General features: G+C 35.2%; 1 protein-coding gene across 1 annotated transcript in view; it reads left to right on the top strand.

Moving 5' to 3' along the window:
* The window catches only part of Kair1d (Kainate-type ionotropic glutamate receptor subunit 1D), a 227897-nt gene that overhangs the window by 157335 nt on the left and 49433 nt on the right, over positions 1-21129 (top strand). The window contains exon 6 of the mRNA XM_072006141.1: positions 14468-14609. Within this exon, the coding sequence (XP_071862242.1) occupies positions 14468-14609 (142 nt within the window). The remainder of the gene's footprint in view (positions 1-14467; positions 14610-21129) is intronic.

Genomic DNA, 21129 nt, shown 5'->3' with positions numbered 1-21129 from the left:
ATTTCGCGCGTGATCTATCGATCCGATTAGTACCGTGCTATATTCGGAAGAATCGTTGTTCGTGACAAGTTTCGTTTATGCAATTGAAATGCAAGAGATTTTGCAATCATCTCGCGTATATTTCATTTGAAAGGAGTTTTGGAGAGAAAAATTCATTAATTTTTTTTTAGAAACGAATTTACTCATCCTATTCTTGTTTTTGTAAAAAAGAGTCCAACCTCATAATTGTTCAATTAATTTAACCAGTACTTTTTATGGGTATATTGATAATTAGAAAATTCTGACAGTACAATAGGCAAATTTTATTCATTATCAGATTCTCGAATACATTTGAAAAACCATGAAATAAAATTCAAACAAAATCCTTCAACATGAAAATAGACTTTCACCAAAATCCTCACTTGCGGAAATATGAATCGTATCTGGGTCGGAATAATTAATTGAAAGAGCGCGAAACGTGTCGCAACGAGGAAGTAATTTAACCATCTTGTCGATTGGAAGCGTCCCTCTATCCACTGATTTATTTCCGCCAACAATTTTCGAGCAGCGCCGCTTCCGGTCAACGAAAATCGATATCCAATCGTTTTGTGGGCATTTCCAACGACATTTTCAACTAACTAACGTTACTTAGCGATCTACAAACTCAGCGTCATCTAAATCAATTCACACCATACTTAAACTAAGGATCTGAATGATTTCTAATAAAAAAAATATCTCAAGCAAAAATTTATTAGTATCAAATGAAGCACTTTTCGATGTAAAAAGCTTTCAATTCATCATGTCTGATATTATTATAATATGAACTTCTGAATAGCAATCTATAAGTTCGTTACCGCCATATAACATTAACATTTCCAAAATAAACGAATCTGATACATTATTACATAAAACATTACTGTTTCGAATTCTTTTCTTTACTTGCATCGTTAAGAATATAAATTCACATAAACATCCACAGTCTTGTTATAACTTTCTAATGAATCATTTATGAGCCTATATTTATATGGCACCCTTTTCTCGTTTTCACTCATAAAATACTATAACATTTAAAAATAGCCACGACATAATTCCTTATGTAAGGATAAGAAAAATAAATGAAATTAAATTTTGCCATCTTCGGCTTAGTTTTGAAGAAAATCAAATTTGAAAAGTTATCAAATAGACTTGAACATGGCTAATTCCACGATAGACAAGACCGAATAATCGACAGATCATTCTAAAAATAAACCGAAAATGTAGAATACAATTTTTTCTCAAGACGCTCTGTTTCCGAGGAAAATAAAGTTAAAAATTGATCATACGTATATACGAGGTCGATTCTTAACTTAAACATCTTCAAATTCTATTTTCTTAAAAATGAAATCTTAAATGGAAAAATTGTATTGGACATTTTCGACTTATTAGTAGAATAACCACACGCAAAATAACTTGCTGTCGTATATCTAATCCTGTCCAGTCCTGAATTAGCCATGTTCAAGTATACTTGATAAACTTTCGAACTCGAAAGAATTTTGTTATATATTTGTTTCTTATTTTTACACAAGAAACCGTGTCGTGCCCGCATTTACATATTATTCGATCGGACACTGTATCTAATGTACGACGGTCATCTTTAGAGGATGTCAGAAAGCGGAAATTAAGTTTCCACCGACATGCACGTGAGAATCCGGCCGATATTAGAGACGTTCTTCTTTGGTCGCCTAACCAGTCGATAATCTCACGTCGTACGGCTCATTTAGCTGGTGCCGAGATTTGCATAAATTCAGTCGGGAGATGGAACAATATCTCGTTGCATGGAGAAGCGAATATCCGCGGGAAGATTGAAAAAGGAAGAAAGAGGAGAAGACCGTGTATCGTTAATGTTACGTGACGGTAATCCTTGGTAAACAAGTTAATTGAAAATAAACAGCCAGCGTGTATTTTTGATGATAAACAAACTTCATCTCCCCGCTGATGCGAACTACCACTTTCAACAGCATTGAAAAATGCTCAGGAAATGCATTAGCAATTCCAGGTTACATGGAAGAAAGGAGAAAGCTAAAAGCTTTTTTTCTCGAACGATTTAAGGAATAGAAATAACATGTCGCGCGTACATTAGCTGTTTGTAGTTTGGAGATTATTATGGGACGTGTCTTTTAAGCACGGAAGATATTATTGGAGCAAAGCTTCTCATTTATGATAATGTAATCCGATTTGTGCCTAGGTTATTGGAATTTCAGACACTTTCCACGGAGGTTCTAATTTATTCTGATGTTCATACTAATTCTATCCATTATAAGGAACAAAAGTTCTCTCTCTCTCTCTCTCTCTCTCTCTCTCTCTCTCTCTGTCTCTCCCTCTGGGTTGTTCTTGCGGAATGACCAGATATTTTTGGCCAGTTGTCTGATCTTCGTATACGTTTCGTGGAAATTATATATGCGGATATGCAGCGAGAAGACATTAAACTGCATAATTTTAGAAAAATTTACGATCTGATAGTGCACATGAGCATTCAACGTTTGACACTATTTTTCAACATTTGACTAAGGCTTTTAAGTCAAAAGTCTAAAATGATATTTATTAAATGTAACACGCCCTGTGACAAGTACAAACAGGTAAAGAAATGTTACATATTTTTACGTGATGCATGAAAAATGCAGCGTCGTAAGTATTTTTCATTTGGGCTTCTAATTACGGCAATTGGAAAAGTACGAATACTTCTGTGATCCACTGTATTCGTCCTCGACTACTACATTATCCAATTTGGAAATGAAATTTGATCACATAATAGGAACATAAAATTTAATAGCAAGCGTATAAATGTGAAACAAAACAAAAACAAGTAGTACATGAAATTATAATAAATAAACGAAGAAAATTTCAAATGTAGAATTATTTAAACTAATCAACAACACTAATTTTCGCCAGGTGAATTGGAAAGAATGGAGAAAAAAGGTGAATCGTAGTACAAACAACTAATCTGAACTGTTCGAAGGAATAGTTAATCTATAAAATATTGAATGGGTCACGTTCTTTTGATATAAAGAGCAACTTCCTTGAAATGATTCCGCCGCATTCAGCCAAGTAGACGGTCCTCAAGAAGAACTCTGTGAATCGGTTTCTAAATCGATTCGATCAGACTTCGTCCGCCGGTTCGCCTTTTTTAAAGGAATCCTCCCACACCGTGGAAAAGTTTTCGCTAAATATCGAAGGATTTCCACTTCCTTCCTGCCGAGAGTCTTTGCCCTTGATATAATTAAGCTCGATTACGTTACGCGCTTCCTCCAAGTCCTCATAGTTAAGTCTGGGTCCTCGTGTCCGTCTCAAGAGGGCGTCGGAACGCTTCAACTAGCCACCAGATCAATGCCAAACCGCGGAACTGTTAGACATCTGATCATTCGAAATTAAACAATTCGAGTGGAAAGACCGACTCTGTGTCGTATTTTATTTACCCGTTACTCATTTCGTATACAATCCGAAGTGTTCTTCGACACTGAACGTTTCGACGCGACGTGTTAACGACGTAATATACCGCATCAGGAAATAGTGCCATCTTTACCTATTGAATTTCAGGCTACTCGAAGCATTCAATATTTTTCAAGTTTTCAACAGAATTTGAAGGAGTAAAGAAATTCTTTATATAACTTAAATTCAGCCAATTATACAATAAAACGTTTTATTTCTATCCTTTTTTCTGTAATATAAGATTTAAAAATCCACTTCTTGTACTTTGAAGTATCATAAACATAGAACGGCTTTCAAAATTCTATTTGTTATTTAATTAATCTAATTTATCTGCTTGGTATAAAAATGTTCTCTATTTATGTGAACACCGCCATATTTTATGCCTTTGTTAGTTTGTCAAATTTTATCTTCAAATTAAATAATGTGGCCGAGAATGTGTACAGAATAATTTGACTTTGTAAGCAACTCAAATAGATTATTTGGCCATAAAAGGAAGAAAATTTCCTTCAATGATACAGTGTAGAAATAAATTAAATAAATTTAACAATTTCAGTATACACTTTTTATATATGATTTTTTACTTATTTAAGATAAACTACGTGTGAAAACTGCTATACGTGTATCTCATTCACATATGACATATTATCATAGTTGCAAAAGTAAAGCTTTTACCCGAGGTCCAAATTCAATCGTTATCAGTTATCGTATTCCCCTCGTGACATTTTGCCTAAAACGTTTCATAAAAAAAATAGACTTGTTGATAGTTTCATTGTCAAGTTAATCGTTTGTTCCATCTGATGGCTTCTATTAAAAAATCTAAACATACAATATTTCTATACAGAAAAATATAAAATTGTTTTTTATTTATCAAAATTTGTTCTACGTCGATGGAGATTTTTGCAAATATTGAGTCACAATATTCGATCAATTCCATTTTTTATAAAGCAGTAGAATTTTTACTCATAATCCGTATAATAGTACACTTATCGTGCATAATGTATTTTACCTAATACTAATATATATATATATATATACACTATATATACTAATATTGTATCACAGAAAATTCTATTTTAGGCGATTTGCCTGGATAAAGAAAAACAAATAAAATTTACTTTATCGTAGCCCTTATCTTGTATATTACACATTCCAAAATTCTCGAGTAGTTCTACCTACCTCTGAACAGTGTGCATTAGTGGACATTCGCTTAGAGCACGTGAATTTACGGTGGTATATGTACTTATGGCCGAGTTCCAGAGTCGTTGAGACCGCATTTAAAAAAGGATGGTAGCAAGAGAGAAAAAGTTTAAATGTGGCCGCGACGAATCGTATATCACGTTTGGTCGACAATCGAATGCGATTAAATGTTACCCCCACTCCGGCGTCTTCCATTACGTAAAATTGCGCTATCCATTTTCCTAAAGAAACGCCAGGTTTTCTTAAAGTTTTTCTTTCTATCAACGAATATCGATTGTAAAAGCTGGCGGAAAGTTAGGGCTGACGCAGGAAGATTCTCCTCAAAGACAAGAAAAGAAGTGGAGGAAGTCCGTCCTACGATTCTCTCGAATGATTGTTTTCGAATCATTGTCCAGGTTTGTCTTTTTCCAAGAAAGCGAAAGAATATTATATTACAATAAACTACTATACACGTAATGTATTTACACTTACAATTATTTCTTGTCATTTCCCTTCTACAAAAGATTCTTATTCCTGGATTATTATCAGAATAAAATATTCCTTCAATTCGTGAAAAAAATAGGTAGAAACTTATTGGGTGGATTTGGTTGCCAAGAATGCTGCTGATCTTGCCGAACTTGCAAACCGAGAAAGGCGAGTCAGCTCATCGCTCTGGTTACCAATCCTTGGACATAATAATCTTTCTTCTTTAAAGATTCCTTATCTTGTTACATCTCGTTTTATTTGTCATAAAACAAATCTGGCAAGAACTAGCACTGCTCTAAGGGAAACTGATTTATTTTTCGAGACTTTCATTTCCTTCATATCAAAGATGATATGGTTAATAGATTAAGGAGTTAATTAAATTACGAAGCCGTAATTACCAACCAATTTTATATAACATCGATTCCACAATGTATTGCGATAAATTTTCATTGTATAAAATATGGAAAAATTTGACAGGTGTTTTTGTTATGAACCGCTCAATTTCTAGGATAACGGCGCATGAAATTTAACTTCCTCCCCCGTAGCGATGGAAGTTTAGCAGAACTGTAAAATGAATTTGGAATTGTCGGGTGAGTTGCGTGGCCTAATTTCGCCACGGTTCAGACCAGTGTCCATTAGTCCGTTTGATACGGACTATATTAACCCACCGTCGTTTCGTGTGTTGACGTGCGGTTGAAATGTAGCGGCTTGTGAATAATTCACCGCGTGTAAATAACGTTAGAACAATTAAAGTTGCGAGCCGCGGGCGTGATGGTATGGCAAATTGCAAGCAAAACGATTGTTATTGAGACGCACAGAATCTCGAGAGCAAACCACTCGATGCTTAGATTTACAACGCAAGACATTGCTATTAAGAGCTTGAAAGGATTGCAATGAATTCACGTCAGTTGTACATAGAATGGCTCCTGAAACGAGTTCCAATGAGTTGATGTATGTTCGGAGTATGCTGATGCAAATTTTGTGCAAATTCTGTACGTTGAAAGAAGTTCAGCGTCAGAATTAGTCGATGCGAGTTGTAACTCGTACTGTAGTAGATTAATTTGAATTCGCGCGAGATGTAACGCGTTTAAAGCTACTAGAAGTTGATTTACATACGTTTAATCAATTTTTAAAGGTAGTAGGCTTCCAGTTTTATAGACGATAAAATATTGGGTTTACAAGAAACTTCGATTGTAATTAGAAGCTATAATTCATTATAAATGACGTTTATTATTACATAGATTACTTTACGATATAATCTTGTAGTCGTCTTTCTAGAAGTTTTTTTTAAATATTCTTATTTGTCATTCTTATTTTTTATTATTTTCTTTATTACAGGTAATTGAAGACTGCTCATCTGACACATATAGTACATACAAATATTTTTTACTATCAGGTTATCATAAATACATACATATATAAAATACTACGAAAGAAATACTCATAAGTACTATCAGAGTTTTAATTGTAAATATACAGAATTATTACAAGCATAAGGAGTTAAATCTTCTCGCTGAAATGTTTGGAACCATCATCCATATATGTTATAATATAGCATCCTTACCGTAAATTTAAAGCAGCTCTAACCAAGTTATTCTCTCGTTGAAATATGGTATCTACTGTACTCGTAAAGTACACCTACAGTCGTAAATGCTTTTTGTTCGCAAACGTGCATCTTTGCACTGCTCCTAGTAGTGTTTCCTTGTCATTGCTCGAAGAGCAAAATTTTAATTAATAAAATTGTAAAACTGTATTGCTAAAATCTAAACAACAATTTAAATTACACTAATAAAGGTAGTAAAGAAGCGGCAATTGTCTCATGGAAAACATTTTATTAAACATCGTATTAGAATCTTTTTATGACTTCCGCTTATACGCTCCACTGTCTGTAGTGGACGCTTAGCACTTGTTTTACACAATTTTTAAATCTCTGTTTGTAATGTGATTCTGCCGCCAAGAAGACTTGTAACTTACGTCACTACATTCCTCTATCTAATCATTAATCTTAACTCATAACCACGTACTTCATTAGTCACACTGTAACGGGCACGTTGATTACCGTTGTAACCATTATTCCTTCATCTATCTCTTATCTGATCCTTTCCACGACCGACTGGAGAGTTCAGCAAGAGATGCAGGCGTCGAACTTTCTTTCTTTCTTTTAAGATTAAAAAATTCCGTAAGACTGGGCTTGTCACCAACAATTTCTTAGCGGTATCTTTCGGTCGCAGCCTATCCTCCCGAGAGAACGACTATCTCGAAAGATATCTGGAAAGTCATCTACAACGCTGACGAGCCGAGCGAAGTAGTAAGAGAACGAACGAAAAAAAAGGGAGAAGAGAAGAGAAGTAGAAAGCGACAGAACGATGGAAGCAGAAGAGAAAGAAATATAAGAGACGTTGGTCGGCTTACGCTCGGTACCAGAACCGCTCGAACCTTTCCAGAATAAAGCCTCGATGATAGCATTAAGTTAAAGGGAAGAACGACAGAGGCGAGGAGATCCGGATCGAAAGGAGAACTGACGACAGGAGGAACGACGATGAGGATAGAAAAAGGAGAAACCAGTGCGCGAACAGGTGCGCTAGGAAACCTGGTTCGTTCCTCTGTAAACTCATATCGATTCCTTATCATTCTCAATGCAAACTTTATACCTTCTTGTTCCTGAGTATTGCGCGGAATAAGCTCGGCTGTCGGTGTTCTCGATCTTGGATTACCTACCCTGCGTCTTCGATGACTACGTAAAAGTTCTCAGCAGCGTGGAAACGATCGATCGGCTTCGAGGATCGCGAGGCTGGCTCCTGGCTGCTTTACGACGCGTTGTAAAGCGAAACGAACCGTTGTGTACTGTTTAGCTGAGCTTCGGATATTTGGCACCATCAACGAGGTAATCCCGTCGCGCGTAAAAATCGTCTAAGCGCATTTTCTTGGCGCCACCGTGACTCTACGAAGATATCCACTGCCCAGGAAGCGCGAAACTGCTTTTGAAATAAAAGCACGAAGCACATAGTCGAAACGCACGTAGTTATGGGCGATATTTAAACGAACACCGTGTCATAAGGTGGACGTGCGTTTTTAAAGTTACACTGCTACATCGTGGTGCTTCAACTGACCAAATTGATACGCTGGTTCACGATGCACGATTCAAGAAGAATTGCTTCAGCCATGCTTTACAGCGTCTAGTTGCTCCTCCAGAACGGTGAAATAAGATAAGATTTACGCGATAGTGGACAATGGCAAACGATGCTCCAGACACAAGGAATATTCGTAATTGTTGAATGATTGCTCGTAGGTTGGACCCTGGAGTTGTGAAAATTTCCTATTGTCGCCCTAGAATATGATTATAGGTATGATTAAATATGATTAAAGATATTAATATTGTTTCTACACATTGTTTCTTATATTATATCAGGTCTGTAAGTATGACACCGGAATTTGCCTATAGATGGCCCTAGCTGATAATGTAGTTATCACTAAACTGCGTCATTGATGCCAAAAGTCTTTGTTGACATCTCACAAACATTTTCGACTCAGAACAATACAAGTTTCATACAACAGCATAGTTTGTAATAGCGTTGAACATGTCGAATTTTGTGCCTGGAAACTACGATTTGTAGACAGCATTGATTTTCTGTTACCATTTGAAGAAAACTGCTGCAGAATCGCATCGAATGCTTGTCGAAGCTTACGGTGAGCATGCTCTTGATAAATCACAGTGCTTTGAGTGGTTTAAAAAACTCAGGAGTGGCAATTTTGACGCGAGGAACGAAGAACGTGGAAGACCAGCGAAAAAGTTTCAAGACAGAGAATTGTAAGCATCGTTGGATGAGGATGACGCTCAAACGCAACAACAACTCGCTGATCAATTAAACTTGACACGAGAAGCCGTCTCCATACGTTTGAAAGCCATGGGAAAGATCCAGAAGGTGGGAAAATGGGTTCCACATGAACTGAACGAAAGACAGCAGGAAAACCGAAAAACCACTTGCGAAATGCTGCTCGCCAGATACAAAAGAAAGTCATTTCTCCACCGAATTGTGACTGGCAATGAAAAGTGGATATATTTTGAGAATCCTAAGCGTAAAAGATCATGGATAGCTCCAGGCGAACCACCGACATCGACTACAAGACCAAATCGCTATGGACGGAAGACAATGCTCTGTGTTTGGTGGGATCAGAAGGGTATGATCTATTATGAGCTGTTAAAACCTGGCGAAACCGTTAATACTGAGCGCTACCGATAACAAATAATCGATTTGTATCAAGCTTTGAGTAAAAAACGACCAGAATATCAAAAAAGACAACACAAGGTAATTTTGCTTCATGACAATGCACCATCACATACAGCAAAACCGGTCAAGGAAACGATTGAAGCGTTCAGTTGGGAAATACTTACGCACGCGGTTTACTCACCAAACTTGGCTCCGTCCGATTACTATTTATTTGCTTCGATGGGACACGCACTTTCTGACCAGCACTTCACTTCTTACGAAAATGAACGAAAATGGCTCGATGACTGGTTTACCTAAAAAAAGCGACAGTTTTTTTGGCGTGGCATCCACCAGTTGCCAGACAGGTGGGAAAAATGTATAGCTAGCGATGGGCAATACGTCGAATAAAATATTTTTAATCATTTTCATACAATAAACGTGTATTTTCTATACAAAAATTCTGGTTTCATATTTACATACCTGGTATATAGTATCATCACTAAAGTGTTTCACGTGTCTTCTATTGATAATATTATTACTACTTACAATATCTACTATATGTTAAAAAATAATTTGGTTATAAAACCTAGATATTACATAAATAATTATAATAATAACAATTATTATTAATATATATTATTAATAATTATATTACATAAAGTAGCTCAAGAAAATGTTGAGGAATGGAAAGTATTTTGTAGCTTGAAAATAAAGTACCAATTATTTTTAGCTACTGTGAAAAATTTTAAAGATGGACTTATTTATAATTTGATTAATCTTCTGATAGGGTGTCAGGGTTTAGAGATAGAATCTTGACGTGTAAAGGGTTGAAAATGTTACTCAGGGTTTCCTTCTGTTTGGGGTTGGTTATAGCGAATTGTAAAGGGTTTATCTAGTCAGAAAAGGAATTTGGGGTGTGTTCGTTGGGAGGATTTAGCAGATTCAAAATCGTGATTTGATGAATAACTGAGATGTCATAAGGAAGGGTTGGCGAAGTATGAATTTAGAACGTAAAATATATGAGAAGTTTGGTATTAATGTAAATCGTAATTAAACTCGTTAAAAGCTGTTGACTTACGATATCAAGAAATAATTCATAACATAGGAATTATCTGGCAGCATATTAAACTTGGATTTTTGGAAATCCACTTTAGAATCGTACAGGTTTATGGAATTACAGGAATATTTATTTTGGATTCATGATAAAATAGGGTACGCAGATACATCGAGCAAATTATTTATTTATATAATAATTATTCAACTTGGTGGAATATTAATCAGAACCGTGCATGCGTATTCAATACCGTGCTTCTATTGATACAAGTATTCATATTGGGATTTTAATGTAAAATAAACAATTCCCACATGTAGTTGTACCAAATTTGTAGTCAAATGTTATAACAAAATACATTATGTATTTCGCATCATGTCACAACTACGTTTGAATTCTCTTTAGTAATGTTATTACAGTATCTGCTTGAAAATTCCTCTTCCCCTTAACTCTTTTATGTTTTTTGAAGCCTTCAGGTATCTCAGGACAATCGAATTCACGTGAATAATAGTAAAGAATTTTAACAAAGCTTTTGAAACTTTTGTGTCTGCTCCGAGAACTAGGATTAATATATAAACTAGTATTGTATCTGCAATGCAAAATATATTCTAAAGAATACATTTGTACGGAACATGTTCTACGTAATATTTATTCTGGAATAATGCTTGAATAAAAAATCTTCCATGAAAATGTTAATCGACAAATATTGTTTATTCATAACTTTATGGAGTTATTTGCAAAATATATAACATTTTGTAAACTGGCTATCATCTAACAATGAATATAATAAATAAAATAGAAACAATGTACGAATTTCCTAATTTAACAACCCAATTACACTAATAAGCAATTTGCTTGAATTGCTACGACGAATCTTAAAACGTGAATATTTTGAAACATATAAATATAAAGCAAATGAATCATTAACGTGTCCATATTAGAACTACTATGCAAAAGAAAAATAGATTACAAAATACATTTACTAAAAAATTCCTTACCTATTTCAATAAAGACTATATACATACAAAAACCAGATAATATATCACGTAGGGTCATTTGCATTGCTAAATCTACAATCTGCGAATACACGAACACTAAATAACTTCCAACAAGTTTCCTTGCCCATATATTCAGTAAAAATAATTAAGAACGATGTAATACAAATTCAGGCTGCTTTTAAATCAGCCAGCATAATGTCGCCAGCTTTTACCGCAGTTCCTCGAGTCTTACGAGATTACGCGAGGGACGAACACCAATGAACAAAGAAGCCTCTCCAGTCTGATTTATCATTCCTATTCAAACTTCTTAATGGCCGTATTAATAGGTCGCGAATCGCACAATGGAGCAGTTTGGCCGGTAAAACTGGAGGGTCGTTACATTTCAACTCGTTAGATCTTGCTTACTTACCACTCTACATTGCCTCGCGATACACTCCCATAAATTCAACCAATCATGAAGTATTCTTCATCGTACGGTTTCCACATCATAAATGCTACGCTTTTATACTCACCTGCGCCTAACTTTTGCCGTTTACGTTGTTCGGTTTCTAACACAATGTTTCTGCACATTGTTTCTAGTTTTCGTTGTTATATGGAAGACTCGACGAAAGCTAACTGGCTCGAACGTTTTATTCGTTATAATCGTTATACACGCGCGCAATAAAATATTGTGGTAAGATTAAATTAGTTTTCGAACGCACATAAGTGATACTTTTGTTAAACCGTAAAATTAGTTTGTTATTTGACAAGTTTCTTATTTTCAAATTCCTTAATTCTATAATTATAGAACAGATTGAAAAGTGTTTTATAAAGATAGAAATACTTGCGATGTTAATACAACCGGTGCAGTGGTATCTAAACAACAAATGTACGCGGCAGTACGTATAATAAATATCAAGGTATATGATGATGATTCCATGAAAAAAGAGTAAGTGGTCTAATTCATAATTTATACTCTTTGGTAACATTCGCATACTGTTACTACAAACTGACCAACGTGTCCAGATAACTTACGGAATCTACTGTATGTGATTCTAAGAAGGTGGCGAACTTTTCCTTTTTGAAGTCAAAGGGTACTTTTATACTTGGCTACGTCCAACTCTTTCTTTTTCCTTCGTTTTACCTGTAATGAGATGTTTTCTGTACACTGTCTTCAGTTTTCATATTTGTACGGAAGATTTGACGAAAGCTACCTGGCTCGATTGTCGGCCATCGTAAGAATAGCTGCGTTGGAGCACCGGAACGACGCACACGAAAGAGACTTTCCGCTGAATTATGTAAAGGCCCATGAAAAATTCGCGCAATGAGCAGCAGTCCAAGTTGCGCCGGGCGCATAAGGAGATTCGCATTATCGTGCATGTTGAATGAGTGGAGGCGAGCGGAAGGCCGGGAAGAGGATGCTCGTGTTATGAAATTTTGATCAAAAGTACATGGAACGTAGCTCCGGAATCGGAAGTTATTTCGTCCTCGTGGGAACGGGTGGACCGCCAACAGAATGCGTGCGAACTGCATTGTCGGAATGGTTATTTTCACGATTCGCAATCAAGTATCTAATCCGATGTTCCTCTTTGTCCTTCATTTTATACTTTCCTCCTTCCTCGTCTTCTCATTTTTTATCCGATAAACAATCTACAAAGTTTTGTGAAGTACAAGATGTCCGGCTCGGGAGTACACGCGCTGTTGCTTCTTGAAAATTATTTATTATAATCTGTTGAGAATGCGAAACATGGTTTGCTTGAAAGTTTGTTTATTTTATGATGGAAAATTAATGAAATATCTCTGAAGTTTCTCTTCCAGTGTTATTCATTATGATATTAATATAATTTTACTAGATGGAACTATATATGTTTGTTACTATCATTTCGTTACATGTATCAAGATAACAAATTCAACCATGTGTATTAACGATATAAATTACTGTTCCATATGATAATGGCTGTTAAGGCTAGCTCCAATAATTCGCACAGAATGCACCATTTAACATGCATATAGTTGTAAAACAATTAATAGATCAATAACATGTAATTTCTCCGATAATATTACCTTTTTTTATATATATTTTATATCTTGGTGATGAAAATATGGCTTATGAGAAGCTTCAAATAAAATAGCAAATATTCAAACGAAATCTGACGACAGAACTTCCCAATCAACTTAATGGTACTGAAATTCTAATGACAGAAAATCTAATTGTAAGTGAATTTGTATAAAGAGTGGCAATATGAAAATAGCATTAATTATTACAAAATTGAATTTTATGATTTTTTCATTCGAAAGACATGATTTTTCATTCATAACTATTCATTTTTTGATTCTCATAATACATATTCGCTGTTTTATTTGACTCGATTGGTCATAGAAAATATGATGTTCCTTAAAACTTTCTTGAGCATCAAGGATCAGGCAAAAAAAGGAACCTTTATGGTGATTTATGCAAAGATGAAACGTTTCTCTGCCTGTAATGTACAAGATTTATTTTACAGGGACGAGAGCACAATAGAATATTCTATCAACTACAGTCGCTTCCGCAGAATTACCGTACTAGCATCGCTTTCTCGAAAACATCATGTTCGAAAATTACATGAAACGACCGTAATATTTCCAAGTTCGTAAAAAAGGAGATGGCGTGAAAGCACCAGGGACTGCTTTCGCGAAGATCTCGTGCGACTCTTAAAACCGAGGAAGTCGCGTACCTAAAAATTTCACTATAAGTCCGATATACCTAAAGGATTTCAGTGACTTTAATCCGTGCTACACACAGTGCCAATTTTTCGCATACGAATTATATGAATATACGAAGCTTTATTGAAAATTCAAAATATGAACATCTTCTTGCGATACAATCAAAATTCAACACATGTTGCAACGAAAAGATCCGATATGGGAAAGTGATGTCGAATATTAACAGTACGAAGAATATATCCAGTAACACGCTAATATTATTTTCAGAAGTATTGGTATACGTTACATTCCACCATACAATTTCAGTATTAATAGCAAAATTAGCGAAAAAATATCCGCCCACGAAGCGCGGGAGACGTGTTATGGTTTCGCCTTCGTCACCTTCACACATATACTAACCTACATTTTACCTTCTGTTTCAGGCCGTTGCTAAAACAGATAAAAAACTCGGCCGAGTCGCACATTGTACTGGATTGCTCTACCGAGAGGATTTACGACGTGTTGAAGCAGGCTCAGCAAATAGGAATGATGAGCGACTATCACAGTTACCTCATCACCTCTCTGGTGAGTCTTTTAATTAAATGAGAATGCAATTAATGCTGGACACGACTCCAGTTACGTTCAACTTTCCCACTCTCTCCATACCGAAATCAGCCACTCCTTTCCACGACAGAACCTATCTCTGAAATTGGAACTGTCATGTCAGGCACGCGAGTTATGCGTATAAACTAATTTTCACGGGTTCGCCTCGTTTATCGTCTCTCAAATTTTCTCTGTGCTTTTCGATGGGCTCAGAGGTGCGCCCGTGATCAGAATCGATAAGCGTCCGGGCCAAAAGGGTGGGAAATTATCGATAAGTGAGCGAGAAGGAATCGATAACAGGGTGTACCAAGGCTGCACCAAGGCTGCAGAAGCGTAGATTGTCTTCCATCGATGTTTGAATCAACGAGGGAACGTTCTAGATTACACTGTCCCTGGTATAATGGAACTTTCAACGACATGCGCATTCGACGACGCCGAGTGACGCACAGTGGTTTTAAAATCGTAAAATCACGAATAAAATTTATAGCATTGCTATTCAATCCTTATGAGTGGACTACGAATGTTTGCATAATTTATGCATCGTATTATCGGGCATCGTTATTATAATACTCTATTCCTCTTCGTTTCTTATATTTTATGGATATAAATGCTTTTTATATTACACAGAATAATCAATTGAGCCAATACATCGAATCGAGTATATTGATCGCTGAAAGTGTGAAGCGCTACTGTTAACGCGCGATAAAGTTGTTCTTTTCATCAAGTTTGCTGTTTTCATAAACGAAGAAAATAAAAAAGCGTGGGTATTATGAAACGAAGGAACTGCCACTGCTCGCTTTATCGAGCATGTTTTATCCGTGAATCTGCTTTTTTTCTCCCTTTTTAGCAAAGGTCTATAACGATCCGCGTCAAGATACAATGTACTAGAATCTTTTATGTTTAAGAAAGACGAACGGTATCTCGTTTTTTTGTTTCTAGAATGGACACAGAGAAGATGGAACTTTTTCTTTATTTTTTTACACGGTCGAATCTGTAAGAAGAGCAAGAGGTCGTCTATAGGATGGATACTTAGCACGTAGCATTTTCATAGAAATAATTACCATTACCGTAACGCTACTGATGTCTCGTTTCCTGTCGGTGATAATCCTCAAAAGATCTTGCTCTCTCTCTTTAATTTTGCTGAAAACCAATTATCAGGAGGGATCGTTAGAGTAATCACAGACTTCAGCCTTCCACTTAACGGTACTTCCTTTCATTTCTTCACTCATTGACTGACTGTTAACTGACAAAAAGGTCTCGATGCCTCTACCTTTTCCATTCCTCCCTATATGGATCTCACAAACAACACGAATAAAATTAATGACGTTGAATTTACAAACTCGATTTTCTCCAAAATAAAGCTTTGAATGTAGTCAATTTATAGTTCTCAATTTCCTTTTTATTTTGTGGCATAGAATCATCCTGACTTTTATTGTACCATGAATTTACCACCACAATGTATAAATTCAAGATTTTAAGGTATACCAAAGAATACTTGACTCGTATATACGTGTGACTGTGTGTTTACTCGGAACACAGGTCCCTCGTTCGATTTCCTCGATCACGTTCCTGCATTAATGCACGTAAGAGACCGATCCTCTTTGTAGTTGTTCGCGCAAAGAGAATATCCCGAAGGTTTGAGTAGTCTGCACGGATTTCTGTGATTCGGATTGTACGGGACGGAAGGAAAAAGACGAAATCGCCGTACGTGTTGTCCCAGAATAGCTGGAGGCGCGATTTGTGCAATATCACCGATCGTCTCTCAATATTCTTTCTTTCTCAACTTTTCTCTCAATGGCATGTAACAGAGGACCAGGGGCAGGGGAATAAAATTCTCCGGAGATGGATGCATAGAATCGACATATCGTGTCGCAAGATCCCTATTTTTCCCTAGTTTGCGCCAAGAAAGTACTGTGCATCGCAAGAAATTTCGTCTTTTCTTACTGATGAAAGTTTCAGATGAGAAACATCCTGTTCTTTGTTTGATTCTTTCTAATATACAATAACGTGAAACTAGGTTTATAAAAGTATTATGGAGCCTGTGTATTCATAAAAGTTTGTTACGGTAGTGTTCAAATAATTTTCGTGGATATTTTAAAGTCTTTTTTCGTGGAGAGGATAGTATTGTTCTTATTTACCTTCAAATATTTCTTAAATATTCCTATTTAATGTGGAGAACAGTGTCAAGAGAAGCTTAAATTTTCAAGTATTTTGGATGATTTGGATGATTTGGATGCATGTTCTGGATGATTTATCTCATAAGACAGAGCAGAATAGAATAATCGAGGCGCAGTCAAAGTGCAAGTGAACTCACGACGCGTAACAATATTTTTCATACGAAACAACGTGTATAACTCAATCAAGTCGAGTACATCTACTTTCTGGTTTCTCTAATAAGATAGCGCATTAAGAGCGGCATGACAAATTGAAGATTGCACATGGACGTCCGACAGATCTCTTCGACAAAGGTGAAAAAAACACTAGTCGAGATTGCTGAATTACTTTATCTTCTGTAATTACCGATGAAAAACGTTCAGCATAGTCTTTAGACCGAGGAAGAACTGTGCAAAAGTGTGTTCAACAAGTTATCGCAACACATAACGAAAGTCATCAATCCTTCCGATACGATATCATCATACGTAATCTTACGCCACATATACCAACCCAAGACATACTTAATAGTTTCTCTTCTTTTATTCCTGTAATGCTGACATCATTCACTGTGCGTTATCATCGCGAATAAACGATTTATCCTGCTTACTTGATTGTATCCTATCATTCCTTAATCATCAAGTATCGAGTTGACTGATATCGAACCGCATTGAATCACCAGAAAATTATTCGATCGAGTGATACATTTGAATTTTATTATCCAAACAACGCACATTCTCATTTATTCTTGAGTAAAATTATGTAAAGAAAATATTTGAGACATAAATGTTTAAATAACACATTATTTTATTTAACTAAATGTTATTTTGAAATGATTACGCGTTAATTTTATTTGAACGAGCAAATGATCTCCCTACAAATTATCTCATTAGTTAAAAATGAAATAAAATTATTTCGTTGTTTACGTATGAAACTAAGTAATCTTTATTTAGCTTATATTTTGTAGTGGGATAAATCTTTATGAAAATAATATTTCAAACAGTTTCTGATTTCATTAAATCAATATCATTAATTGCATCAGAAATACGAATTTTCTTATTACATCTCAGAGATACATGTTCAAATACATATTATTGAAAGACAGTTGAAATTAAAACAATTTCGAGAGCAAATCTCACGATTATTCGAAATTGTCTATTACTACTATCAAGTTTTCACCTAATTCATTCTAAATCTTTTCAATAAATTTTAATTCATCATTTTCTTCTCTCAGGTACCTTTTTACAAACTCCTGTTGTACTTTCTCAAGATAAATGGCCATTAATCATCTACAACGATTATCACATTTTATACGATATTATAGCGTATCCAGATATTTACGAACGAGGGTGTGCATCCTTTCGCTCCTTTTCACCCATGACATACGTACAGGAACGAAGGCAAGATAGTCTCGGTTAGTTTCAGCAACTATTTCCTTTCCCGCCGCGTCCTAGGAATATTTAGTCGAGCGCGAAATAACAGGTTGCACGGCGAAAAACATCGGCGCAGATTGTTCGCTGGGCCTTATAATTATAAATTACTCGTAATACAGGGGCAATTTGTAGCTCTACTCGTCCACGGTTCGCCTCGCAATTATTCGGTGGATGCGTCTAGAAAATGATTCACGGCGCGATCAGAAATGAGGGATAAAAGAGTCCGATGTTCTGTGTATGCTGCATCCAGAAATTATTCCATGGATATCTGTTCGGAGTTCGCCGCGGTCGTTCTCTCGAATTGCTCGTTGTAATTGGAAAATTCGTTAGCTCGAGGCCGTATTCTTCTTCGTAGCGTGCATTTATCAGGTCAGCTCATAAATAACGTTGTTTCTTGCGTTACGGTAAAATGAAGACGGATATCTTGTTTATGCGGCGTGCATATAAAATGCTTTTCGATGCATCTTGGAAGGCACGATCTGTTTCGAGTGGATGCTGCTTGGGGAAAAAAAGAATCGCAGAAATGAGACCGTTGTGAATAGGATTCGAGGATTAATATGGTCTGTTAGGTGATGAACAACGTGCTTCAGATTTTCCTGAGGCAGACAGAACTGTAAGGGTTGCAACAGTGGTCGATACTATCATTATGCTTGTTAATTGGTTTAGCTTTGAGATACATATACCTCTGTTTAGAAATAATAGAACACTCGCTAAAATAAATCTTTGAGAGAAAGAAAGAAATCATTTGAGATTTATTAAACTCTTTAGGATTAGTATTTCAATTAAAATCGTGGGGTAGATAAAGCTTATGTGTACAATTAATATATATGATCAATTATGTTATAAATAACAGAAACAAGTTGGTTTCCTTCAAACACTGATGAATTTGTACGCTCACGTAACATCAGTAGATTGTCTACTGTATTTATTATCCTTTGATTTTATACATTCCTTGACTGATTGCAAGAGTCACGTTTAACTTTTAGCAGACTGCCCTGAATTTACTATATAATTCACTTAAAATTTTCTCGATGAAATTTAAATTAAAGTATCGTGGACATCAATTGTAATTCTTAATTGATTATTTTCCCACAATAGTTGCAAATAACTTTTACAAATTTCTGTTGCGTATTTGGAATCGTTATTTTGCCTAAATACATGCTTCTACCCGAATAATCGCCTTTGTAATAAATTGGGTCAATTATTACGTTTTATATGGGACCAGCAGGTGTCCCAACACTTATGGACGATGTATAACCATAGTAATGTGTCCGAACATATTATATTTATTATTATACATTAATATATATAATATAATATTATATATAAATATATGGTCATATATTTGGCAAGAAACACTTTGCACAGATTCAACAAATCTTATAGAAATTGAAAAGTTCAAAACGTATCTTATCATGCTTTGAAAAATTGTGCATTTAAAGTTGAGTATTATAACAAATTTTTTCTTTGTAAAAAAATTTATTAATGCTTAATAGAGACAACAAATTTATTTATTTTTGAGCTTTTATAGTCTTTTTATATTACATTTGTTTCCCAATTTTGCTGTTATTTTATTTCTCGTTGCAATATCTAATAAAAAATGTACTAATATTAATAAACGTTGTATTATAAATAAAAAATAATTATGCTGCTTAACTAATACACCACACGTAGCTTGAGAAATTATTTATAATTTGTCTTGACGTTTTAAACGCGTTCGAAAATATCGCGTTCGCTTACCTTTATCCAATTCCCGTGAAAAACGTTCAGCCAAGGCAGAAGAGATTTCCTGCGCTTTCGCCGTAGTTGACGATGAGAAGAGAGAGAGAGAGAGAGAGAGAACCATTCCAAAGTAATTAGCAATTTATCGTTGTCCACGGTTAGTCGAGCTTCTTCGAAGCATCGCTGACCTGGTTGAGTAATCGCGATGTATGTATATAAGTCGAGTCGCCTTATTATGTTCTTGGGATCTAAAAGTTATGTTTACTCAGGCTTGCCGTCCATTTTTAATTGCAATTAAAATCACGCGAATATCTTAGTCGTATAATTCCTCTTGTTGGGTTACTTTCAATTTTAAGAATCAGTAATTACAGATGATATTAACTCTAGACACAAGCACAGCTGACTTTTTTGTATCTGAAGAAATTCTTCATTCTTTATTTTTTTTTATTCTTATCCAAGTGTTTAGAGATTTTTAACTATCTAACGTAGTAATTAAAATCTATTAAAAGTTGAAACCAGACCTGTGATTGATTTGACTTTAAGATTGACATCTTAAAAGTCTATAAACATTACATAGGAATTATATTAAGAACTTATAATAATCTAGCTTGTCAGTTATTTAAATTCATCAAAACGCGCAAGGTAGGAACTTGTTAAACATTGAATGCCTCCTCGAACTTCCTGTAGATTATTGATAAATTGCTAGAACGCTGTCAAAACTCATTGAATATTAATGCATACTAAACTATGTAATGACTAAATTATAGTAGACCACTGTTGGCACGTTGAAATTGTTTAATGGATAAAACAAAGTTAATAGCACGAAATATGTTAAATGTAACACTGAAATATTAGAAGTATTAAAACAAATATATGACCGTAATATAATCAATTTTTAATTTTAATTGGAGCTTTGCTATTTGATATATGAATCTTAAGTTAAATATGTACATCTAAACTCGTAATTTCATATTCTGCATATCAAAACGTAGACATTTCGTGATATTTCATATTCGAATGAACATAAACACTGTATTGCACGTCATTGCACAGAATCAGAAAATTATGCGAACGTCAACTGAATATTGCATCTACTATTATACCTGTTAGCTATATCTATTTATTACAACTACGTGCCCTATCGTGAAGTTTCAACAATACATAAATATTTCTGTCCAACGGAGGATTCTTCGCAT

The sequence above is a fragment of the Bombus fervidus genome, chromosome 6 (assembly GCF_041682495.2).
Source record: "Bombus fervidus isolate BK054 chromosome 6, iyBomFerv1, whole genome shotgun sequence".
In the NCBI taxonomy this organism is placed as follows: Eukaryota; Metazoa; Arthropoda; class Insecta; order Hymenoptera; family Apidae; genus Bombus; species Bombus fervidus.
This window is presented reverse-complemented; position numbering and strand designations above follow the sequence as displayed.